Genomic DNA, 11,071 nt, shown 5'->3' with positions numbered 1-11,071 from the left:
TAATTTCAAGGCTAAAGCACACAGGGTCTAGCTATTGCAAAAAAAAATCTGTCACGAATCTGTCAAAAAAAACGCGAAAATATTGGGAACATTTTCGCACACAGTCTGGATAAAGTTTTTCAAAAGTTTATAAAATTATGATATAGCACACAGGAATATAACTATGGTATATGATTGAAGAAAACCTATCGACATTTTCTTAAAAGGATATTGTTAGAAAATAATCAGATAGGTTTCAAGGGGGTTTGCTGGACATAGGAAGGAACACGTATTAAAATACGGTTTTTCCGGATTCTATATTTTTTTGGACTGTTTGGTGTTAGGAGTGAAACCGAGAAAGGTGGACGCGTCAGTACTGCCTCGAGGGAACTCTAGGGGTCCACGAAATTTTAAGGTAACTAACGCCGAAACTTCGACAGTGGAAAGATGAGGGATTTAAACTGATGAGTATGTGGAACGGAAGTTAACTATAACGTATTAAAGATTACACGATCTTAAATCGCTGAGGTTAGCTCTCGGACACATTTGCAGGGATGCATTGTTCAATGTCACTATTGTATTTCAGTTGCCTGCGTGCAGAGCGTATTGAAAAGTTGAAGTAAAAATGTTGTCAATATTTATATCGTTCATAATATTGACTGTGTGCGGGCAGCCATTTAGATTGATGGTAAATTGAGTAGAACAACTCTTATATAGATACCGATCACATTTGTTTGGTAGGGCCCAAATTATTATCTAACTAAACCGTAATTAATTTATTGTATTGAAGTATATTACACACTTTTGTTTTTTTTTTATTAAACTATCAATTGTTATCAAGTTACAATCCAATATATAACTTTCTCTTTCGGAATTTATAAGTATTCATATGTAACTAGCCAAATTTCAGATAATATTATTAGTAATCCGAAGTGGAGTAAGGATTTAAGTATGGACTCGACCATATCAGTTACATAACATAACTAATCTAACCATTTTCAACTCAATATAATGGCGGGAAGATCACTAATCATATATTATGTCTTTTTTTTTTTAAACATTAAGTATAGAGGCAAATATCAATACATTTATAATGCCTTATTAAGGTGCCATTATTATTGTGTAATACATAGGTAAAACAATAAATTACTTTCTGTATTATTGCACTTTCATATAAGGAATAAAACAAAAATTGTACAGTAGGACTCGAAAACATTCAATACTATATAGCGTAAGTGAATTATTATAATTTTTTTAAATGTAATATTGCATTATATATGCTTTCTTATGTTTTAAGGGACCATCCACGCTAACACCAGTGACAGAGAATTATGTCACAAAATCAGTGTATTTGAATCTGATTGGATTTTATGAAAATGTGAGCCAGAGTGTTGCTCTCCTCAGCATATACCATTCCATACATTAATTTTTTTTTTTGCTTTGTGTCTGTCTATGTAATGTACCTTGTAATGTCAAACAAAACTTTGACGAAGACTATAACAAATACCCGCGCGATAAAAATATTACGGCACATTCTTTCAGTTATCATTAAAAAATATTACAAGACATACGTGCAGTGATAATTAAGATCTGAATAAGATTTTTACCCCCGCCTGCGGCTCGGGCGTGAAATTGGCGCCTCGACTTTATACCCCAACTTTGTGTAATTATGTCATAATACTATATGATAGAAGTACGCAAAATCGGTAATTAAAGTAAACCTAGTATAGTCTACATCATTGTGTGTGATTTTTATTAGATAGTCCCTTTTGGTTTGAATTCCTAAAAACACCAGAGCCAGTACTGTACAAAGTCAAACATACAAGTAAATGTATAATGAACAAAAAAAAAAAAATCTCGACATCACAGTGACGTCATAAAGAAAGTAAAACTTAAAATTACAAGGAAATATAACACAATATGCCTTACTTAGCGTAAAACTTAAAACCACTCGAAACGGGAATCAACACTTTAAGCTTAACACTGTACTGTACGGTCCACTGTCAAATCAAAGGGTTTGAAATGTCAATTTTATTGCTACACCACTTTACGACCGGCCTGTACCTGAGGTTTTCCGTGATCACGTCTGTCGAATAAAACTGTAGAATATTGCCAAGTAAATTATTTTATATGCTTAAATCGATTATAATACGGTGGTCAAAAGTCGGTTACATACGATTTTATCAAAAACTTTATTATTATTGCCGAGAAGCATGACCGCAGCACCGACCACAATACAAAGGCCACAAGGATATGCGATCCATGCGAGTTTTCGACGAAAGTAACAAAAAAGTCACGAATTCCCGATATAACGCAAATCATGTATACTTTCGACGAAATACACGTCGATATCGATTTCAAACAAAACTCATGTATCATACAGGATACATTTGATGGAATGGCATTTCGAACGAAAGCAGAGACAGAGTGCCTAATGTGAGATTGCCTATTTGAGTTTACTTATTCGATTGGATAAAAGTTAATTAAGATTTATATAGAATCGAAAGAGCGCCATCTAGTGGTACTTATAACTACGGTTTCCCAGTAATATAACTACGATACTGGGGAACCGTACTGTCACTAAATGTACACACTTGGCACTCTGGACATACGTTTCATTGTATTCTGACGTTACAGAGCGTCGCAAGACGAAACCGACTTTCGATTAGGTATGTACGAATCCAACACGAAGGCCACTGATTGCCAACGAAATACATATACTTAAAAGCGGAAATGTGCATTAAACAGTGGTTAAATAGTCTTATGCCCCTTTTCACTAACGACTAACAAGGTATTGCCTAAATAAGTAACTGTAAGAATATTCCTAGGCATACCTTTGACCAATAGTCATCACCTAAAGTCCGTTCTCTATATTCAATCCATCTGTAATCTTTTTATAAGTTGCTTAGCCAAAGTTGCTATTAGTCAAAAGTTGTATGGATATTTTTTTGGCAATAACAACGCTTGCTAAGTTATAAATCTATTGATTACGGATAGATTGAATATTCAAAATGGACGTGAGAGTTGGTGAAACGTTTTTTAGCTGTTTTCCACGTTTAATGCATACGGGCATTAGTGTTATGAAAATAAAGCTTAATTTGGTATACTCCGCGAAAGGAATCTGTTTGGTGTAATTTATAATTTCGTCAACCTTTATACACCACACCAAATAGATCTTCGGCAATGTTAAAGGCGAAACACGCTTCGCTCCGAAATTGATGTATTAAATTTCTTTAAGAGATACGACAGACGTAATCACGTCACGAGTGCTGACACGATCGGCGTCGCCCATCGACGCGCGTCTCAGTTGCGGCCCGCCTCGCTGGCTCGTGACGATGTGGCGGGCCGCGCGCGTCATGCGGCTGGGGCGGCGGGCCGTCAATATGCGCGCCGGTCGTCCATATCCGACACCTGCACAGTGGAATATCATTAATTAATGAAATCAACATGGACCACCTAATGGCAGTGGTGTGCACTTCATACTTGCACAAAAGCACAGGCTACCCTAAAATTTATATATAACTCGTATGGGAGGATTTTTGCCATTTGATGCTCTTTTGAACTTCCTGCTGTATGCATATCCCGGTAAATAACTCAATGCACGCCACCGCCTGATGGTGTGTGGAGAACCCATCGCCTATAAACTGTGCAACACTTAACATGCCATGCAAGGAGCAAGTCCTGCAACATTCCAGTCTGTGTCCTTCAATTTTAGGCGTAGGTGTTTGAATAAAATAGAATAAATGAATGAATGCACTTTCACTGTGCACTATTCATTCATATATTTTTATTATAACCGATTGGCGCAGAGAGCAGCGACCCTGCTTTCTGAGTTTAAGGCCGTGGGTTTGATTCCCACAACTGGACAATATTTGTGTGATGAACAGTGTCTGGGTGTTTACCTATATATTATAAGTACAGTCAAACCTAGATAAGCGAGAGTTCAAGGGAGCACAATCTCATTCTCGCTTATAGAGGTTTCTCACTAACCCGAGTTTCTCGCTAATGCAGGTACATGGGTAGCGTTTCTCTCTTATAGAGGTACGCAGCAATAACAAGACATATTCATGCACTATGTAATTTTATTTTATTTAGAACTTATTTACATTTAAAAAAATTCGTGTTTTCGTTTGGGTTTTTGTTCTTGTATTTTGAATGTTTTTCTCCAACTCATAAATTTTGTCGAATATTGCTTGCTCGACTGTTGCTTATAGAGGTATAGATAAGTAGCAGTCTCACTTACGGAGGTCCGTGAGGGAAAAACGACTCTCTCTTACAAAGGTTTCTGTTTCTCGCTAATAGAGGTTTTGGGAGCTTAAAATGACGGGTCCTGGCTATTACTCTCACTTATAGAGTTTTCTCACTTATCCAGTTCTCACTTACCCAGGTTTGACTGTATTTATATATTTTATTCATAAAAAATTATCTATCAGTTATCTTAGCACCCATAACACAAGCTACGCTTACTTTGGCACTAGATGGCGATGTGTGTATTGTCGTAGTTTTTTTTTTTTTAAAGCAAAAAAAAACTTTTTGCATTCCAACATAGTTCTGAAGATGATTGCGGCTAGACTGGACTGTCATTACCTCCGCCATTGCTGTGATAGGCACATTGCAATACCAATGCCGCTTACGACAGTATTAAGGTATTGTTCTCATTCTTCTTTTTATTTAAATTTGATTTTTGAATTGGTTTATTTGGATAAGATTTAATTTTTTTTTTTTTTTTTAATTTTGTTTTATTAACTTTTGACATGTATTTATTTTTATTGCATTTAATTTTATGTCGTAACTGATCTTAAATTTTATGGGTAAAGCCTGAAATAAATGATTATTATTATTATTCCTAACGCGGGCCTCGCGGCGCCCCACGGAGGCCGGCGCTACGTACGTGGTGGTGCTTGGCGCGCTTGTGCGGCGGGTCGTCGGGCGCCTCCTCGATCACCAGCTCGCCGCCCAGCGCGGAGCAGCCCTCCTCGCCGCCGTAGCCGCTGCGGGCGGACATCAACATCAATATTATAAAATAAAATTCATTTATTTCTACCGACTTGGATCATAAATGGTTAGTAAAATACAAAGTTAACCGTTAATAAACTTAGCCTGAGGAAATAGTTTATATAAAACATATTACTTTAATAAAATTATTATTATACTATCATTTATTCTTTTTAATTTTATTTATTTTTTAATTCTTAACAATGCTTCAAAATTAAATAAAAAAGACTTTAATAAAATTATTATTATTTTATCATTCATTCTTTTTCACTTTTTTTTTAATTCTTAACAATGCTTAAAAATAAAATAAAAAAGACTAATAAAATTATTATTATACTATCATTTATTCTTATTAATTTTTTTTTTTTTTTAATTCTTAACAATGCTTCAAAATAAAATAAAAAAGACTTTAATAAAATTATTATTATTTTCACATTTATTCTTTTTCACTTTTCTTTTAATTCTTAACAATGCTTAAAAATAAAATAAAAAACACTTAAAAAATTATAAAAAAAAACATCCACTCTCCGCTTGCGGGGCTTTTGAATGCCCAAGCAACCGGCAGTCAGGCCTCCAGAGTGAGGCACCTCCTCACAATACGCGCCGTTTCAAGGACTACTGCCTGCTGTATCCTACCCTTTATCCAACAACCAAGCGAAAGCTTCTTACGATGTTGGTCGCAGCTTTTCGCGAGAAGACCATTGACTGAAACGACGATCGGAACGATAACGGTCGACTCAATATTCCACATGGCGGTAATCTCGTGAGGTCCAAGTACTTAAATAAACCTATTATTATTACTTAAATAAACTTATTATTATAACTAGCAAACCCCAGCCCCATCTGTCGAGCTGACTTGTGAATCTAAACCATCCAGGGTGCCACCCAAACGCATACCGAAAAATTCATTCAAATCGGTCCAGCCGTCTAGGACCAGTTCAGTGACATACACACGCACACAAGAAATATATATATAAAGATTAGCATTCAGAGCGACCCGTCCCACGTAATATTATCTGTATCTGCATACGCGTAATATTATCTGTATCTGCATACGCGTAATCCGTACTAATATTATAAATGTCAATGTAAGTTCGTTTGTTACGCTTTCACGCAAAAACTACTTAACCGATCCTCATGGAACTTTGTACACATATTCTTGGAAGTGTTGGAAGTAATATAGGATACTTTTTATCCCGACATTAAGCTCGGTTCCTTTGGGAGAGGGGATGAAAGTATTTGACGATTTTACACCATAACTCCGACAAATTATAACCGATTTAAATAATTATTTTTCTACTATAGAGTTTAATTTTGCCTAAAATGTGGTTAGAGATAGAGGACAGAAGTCCTCAGCGGATAGCAGCAAACCCCTCATTTAAGGCTTAGCGATACAGAATACTTTTTTTTTTTAGAACTACAACTAAATTGAATGCCACATCAAAAAACAAAATCAAACGCAGACGAAGTCGCGGGCAACATATAGTATTATATGTATCTGCATACGCGCAATATTATCTGTACATATACATACGCGTAATACGGCTCGTGTTGGTGCAACAGCAAATTGGCCGCCTGCACTTCCTCCTCAGGCAGCGACACGAGACCGCCTCCGGACGTGTTCACCACGTACTTTTCTACGATTAAACAAGATAATTAATAAATTAAATAATAAATACATTGTTTATTTATATGTACGGCAAAAAATCTTCATCTGGCAACTATAATCTAACTTGACAAATTCATTATACCGTCCAAAAATATAAAACTAAAAACACTGTTTGTGCTGGCATTATTTCGATAGCTGACAAATTCAAGCGTGGTTTTAAAGAGCGATACTTGGGAGTTTGGGACGTCATTGCATTTGGATATTGGATAGTTAGAATCAGGCGTTACTTTGCGGAAATCCATGATATATTATCAAAATTAAGCTTAATTTGCTATACTCCGCGAACAGCAGGAGAATCTGTATGGTGTTATTTATAATTTCTTCAATCCTTATACTCCACACCAAACAGATCTTCGGCAATATAGGCACGTTTCGCTCCGAAACCGGAGCATCCTCAGGAGATGAGGATGTGTGGTGTTGACTTTACAATGAATAATTGTAAAGTCAACACCACACAGATTCTCCTGCTTTTCGCGGAGTATAGCAAATTGAGCTTAATTTTTATAATATATGACGTCATTGCAATCAACCCAAATGGAGCCTTTGCACGGCACTTATGTGTAATTTAATTTTTCTTATTGATTCTTATATCAAGTACTGAAAATTGTGATTATTTAAACAATTTCTAGCTTTAAAATCGCATTCGTTAAATGTAGAAGATATAGAAGCTGGCAAATAACCTATTAAGTCTACAACTGTATCAGTGCGGTGTCCGTGGACACTTACAATATATACTTTTTCTCCGTATCTTAGTTTGTTATGATGGTTTTTGTATGTTACCTTCTCTCTCGCCGCCCGCGCCGTTGGTTACGACGGTGATCTGGTGGCCCGTCATGACGAGCCCGCTGCCGCCCGGGTTGTATGACAGCCCCGAACCTGTGACAACACAACGAAATCTCCGTGAAGAAAGCAGCCCCATTTCGACTCAACACAGACTCGAATCCAATTATAGCATTGCAATTTAAGCTTTGTATTATGTGGCATAGAGTGTTGATTGAAGTGTATAAAGCGTAGAGAGCGCTTGGCCACCGTGTGGTCCACTCTTCGTTTGCTAGCTCACATTCCAATGCTGTTTTTAAAGTCAAAGTCAAAGTCAAATTGATATTTTTTATAATCATCATAGCAAACATAAAAAATGCAGTTTGGAAAAATAATACCTTGTGAAAGACAAAATTTGCCATTGATGGGACAATTTTTTAATGGAATTAACAAAAATATTGAGCAAAAAATTAAAGTAGAATATTTTAAATTTACACTTAATCATAATATAATTTTAATTTTAATTTCAATCTACTAAAGGAATTATATCATTCCTTTCCTTTCCAGATGAAAATTATATAACTTATCAAAAATCTTATTTTGCATATTGAGAAATGGAATCCTCCTAATATCCTAATATTAAAAATGTGAATGTAAGTGTGTTTGTTTCGCTTTCGCGCGAAAACTACTTAACCATGAAACTTTGTACACGTATTCAGGTATCAGAAGTAATGTAGGATACTTTAAAAAAATATATATATATATTTTGACGAAAGATAACAAAATGTTTGTCGAAAATCTGATGTATGACTATAGGTGTAGGCTATGTACGCTGCGTCCCGAAATTTACGCGGGAGAACCCGCAGGGAATATCTAGTAATTAAATAAAATTTGTGTATTGTCTTCGGTCCTCGATATATCTACAAAGTTTTAACGAATTCAGACCGTTTGAAAAGGGTTACAAACAAACATACAGGTGAAGCTAAAGAAAAGCGTGTACAAATGTTGTTGTATGAAATGTGGTTGATATAAAAATTGTTATTAATTGATGGCTATAGGGACAGCACGTACCCGGCGAGCCGGGCGCGCTCTGGCTGACGGTGCTCCGCTGCGGGAACAAGTACTGCGTGGACTGGCTGTTGCCGCCGTTGTTGTTGTTGTTGTTGTTGAGCCGCTGCTGGCCCGCCTGCGGGACACGTCATCATCACCATCATCACCATCATCATCAATATCATGATCATCATCATCCATCACCGGACCCACTATAGAAGATCAGTCACCTTTCAGAATAAAAAGGAGATTGGCCGTAGTCCACCAGGCTGGATGTGGTGATCATGATTTTAAACAATATCAATATTTTTAACTTTCAGGCATGTATGTTTTCTCACAATGTTTAAAAAAAAAAAAAGAGTGATATTTAATTGCCTAGAACACATATCATCATATCAACCCTTTACCGGGCCATTAAAGGGCACGGGTCTTCCACAATGAGAAGGGGTCAAGGCCGCAGTCCACCACGCTAACCCAGTGCGGATTGGTGTATAACAACACGCATTTTTTTTTTGAATTAGAACTTGCTTCCCAGGGATAAAACTCGGTCATATAGGTGACTTGTAGCTCTCGATGCTATTAGTGTCAAATTAAATTAAAAAATGCTACGATGTTATTTATGTAAATCAGACATCTTACTCCAAGTCAAGAATAAACTGAAGTTATGTGTAAGGTACATGTTACCTAATATGTTTCCCTAGTAAAATAATACTGGTTTTGATCGGGTTATAGCGCCCTCACAGGGTGGAACCCTTTTAGTTGTGTACATTAGATCATTCATTTATTTTTTGATAAATTATAATTATTGTGTTATGTAGATAACGTTGTGTTGGAATTGTAACTGAATAGAGAAATAAATAAAATAACCCTAGCTAAATTGCCAAACAACGTTGGTATCAATGAGTGGAGTAAAACATAGAATCCTGTCACACACAGTCCACATCAATACCTGTTCATGCTCCTCGCCAGTGAAAAGATCAGGTGTCGGCTCCCGCGACAGCTCCTCAGGAGTCACCAGCCCAGACATGCCCACTTGGGACGGCGACGTCGGAGCACTTCTGGAAAATATAAAGAATTAAAGCACTTTATGAAATTAAATGAATGTGATGCAATTACAAACGGTCTTGCAAGCAATCACAAACAAATCACCATCATCATCAATTCAACGATTGCCGCCTACTGCTGGACATAGGTCTTTTCCATAATCGACGGCCTTGGGCCGCATGCTTCCGGGGACTCCCAGCAACTAACTAGTCCGTAGACCTCTCTCCATCGTCCGCTGAGTGACCCTAAAGCTTTTTATAAGGCGTTTTACAAACACAAATTAAAAAAAAAAAATCTTCTTTATCTATGTTTACAAGCGAGTCTAAGTTATCCACCGGAGAAAGGCTGCCGCCAAAACCGTTATAGTGAATTTTAGTTAAAAAAGTTCTAACAGATGTTGCGGGAGTGTTAAAAACATTGTTCGATTCAGGGCTCAGTTTGCAAAATATTAGGCTTTAAAGCGAATTCTTTATTATTATCAACCGGGTCGTTTAGAGCCCAATAGAAACAACGCACGGGTCTTCTGTCAGAACTTTTAAAGTATGTACTATTTAAGTATGTTTAAAAACTAATATATACTAAAACATACTTTTTAAGTATGTTTTAGTATATATTAGTTTATTATTTTTTATATTTATTATTATTAATATTTTATGTGTGTAATCTCACCAATCGGTTTCCCTTGGTTTTCCTAATCCTAAGGTTGCCTGGAAGAGATCGCTACTAAGCGATAAGGCCGCCCTTTGTATCCTACTTTTTAAGTTTATTTTTGTTGTGTCCATTGTTTTTTTTTTTACTATTTGTGGTTTACAAATAAATTGTATAAATAAAATAAACTTTCAAGGCATTTGTCCACGAAGATTAGTAGACTTCACATGCCCTTAGAGAACATTAAGGAAAAAAATTCAGGCACGAAGTTTTTCTCACGTTGTTTTCCATCACGGTTGCAGCAAGCGATATTGTATTGCTTGAAACGGCCATAACTCCGAAATTTAAAGTGGGCAGCCGGGTAAAGATAGCCTAGGGGGCAGCGCTCCGGTCCCCCTATAAGGGGAGCCGGAGACCTGCCCCGTAGGCTGGGTAACGCTTGGCAGGGGCCATTAATACCTGGAGGAGAGGCCGAAGGGCGCGCGGAACTGCACGCCGCGCGGGCGCCGCGGGCGGAAGGCCAGCTCAATGAGCTTGCCCTCGCTCTGCGGGTCGATGCGCCAGAAGCTGCCCTTGCCCGGCTCCTCCTGGCTGCGGGGCACCTTGATGAAGTACCTGCGGGAAACGCGCGTGTGAGGTGGTTAATACGCTTGTCCACCCTCGAGTGCAAGCTCACTTGTACAGCTAACATTGACAGGAGACAATTAACTCCCCGGGGAAATCTATCAGTGTCATCTATATACATAAAAGAATGTTGTGTTAGTTACACCATTTATAACTCAGGAACGGCTGTCTTAGACCGGAATAGGATAATAAGTACTAAAATATAACATTTATCAAAATACGAAGTTCGTCGGGACAGCTAGTATATATATATAAAAGAAAGTTGTGTTAGTAACAACATTTATAACTCAAGAACTGAGCTGA

The 11,071-nt window shown here is 37.2% G+C and overlaps 1 protein-coding gene across 2 annotated transcripts in view; it reads right to left on the bottom strand.

The window, feature by feature from the left end:
- Nucleotides 1–763: 763 nt before the first annotated feature.
- The window catches only part of LOC120629144 (forkhead box protein K1), a 63,190-nt gene continuing 52,882 nt past the window's right edge, over nt 764–11,071 (bottom strand). The window contains exons 6-12 of one of the 2 annotated variants that reach the window (XM_039897939.1): nt 10,604–10,759; nt 9,402–9,507; nt 8,474–8,588; nt 7,424–7,519; nt 6,509–6,611; nt 4,871–4,970; nt 764–3,390 (exon numbers count right to left, since the gene is read on the bottom strand). In XM_039897939.1, the coding sequence (XP_039753873.1) occupies nt 3,358–3,390; nt 4,871–4,970; nt 6,509–6,611; nt 7,424–7,519; nt 8,474–8,588; nt 9,402–9,507; nt 10,604–10,759 (709 nt within the window). In that variant the 3' untranslated portion in view covers nt 764–3,357. Of the gene's footprint in view, nt 3,391–4,870; nt 4,971–6,508; nt 6,612–7,423; nt 7,520–8,473; nt 8,589–9,401; nt 9,511–10,603; nt 10,760–11,071 lie in introns of both variants that reach the window. The other variant, XM_039897938.1, reaches the window with a different exon arrangement.

The sequence above is a fragment of the Pararge aegeria genome, chromosome 14, assembly GCF_905163445.1.
Source record: "Pararge aegeria chromosome 14, ilParAegt1.1, whole genome shotgun sequence".
NCBI lineage: Eukaryota > Metazoa > Arthropoda > Insecta > Lepidoptera > Nymphalidae > Pararge > Pararge aegeria.
This window is presented reverse-complemented; position numbering and strand designations above follow the sequence as displayed.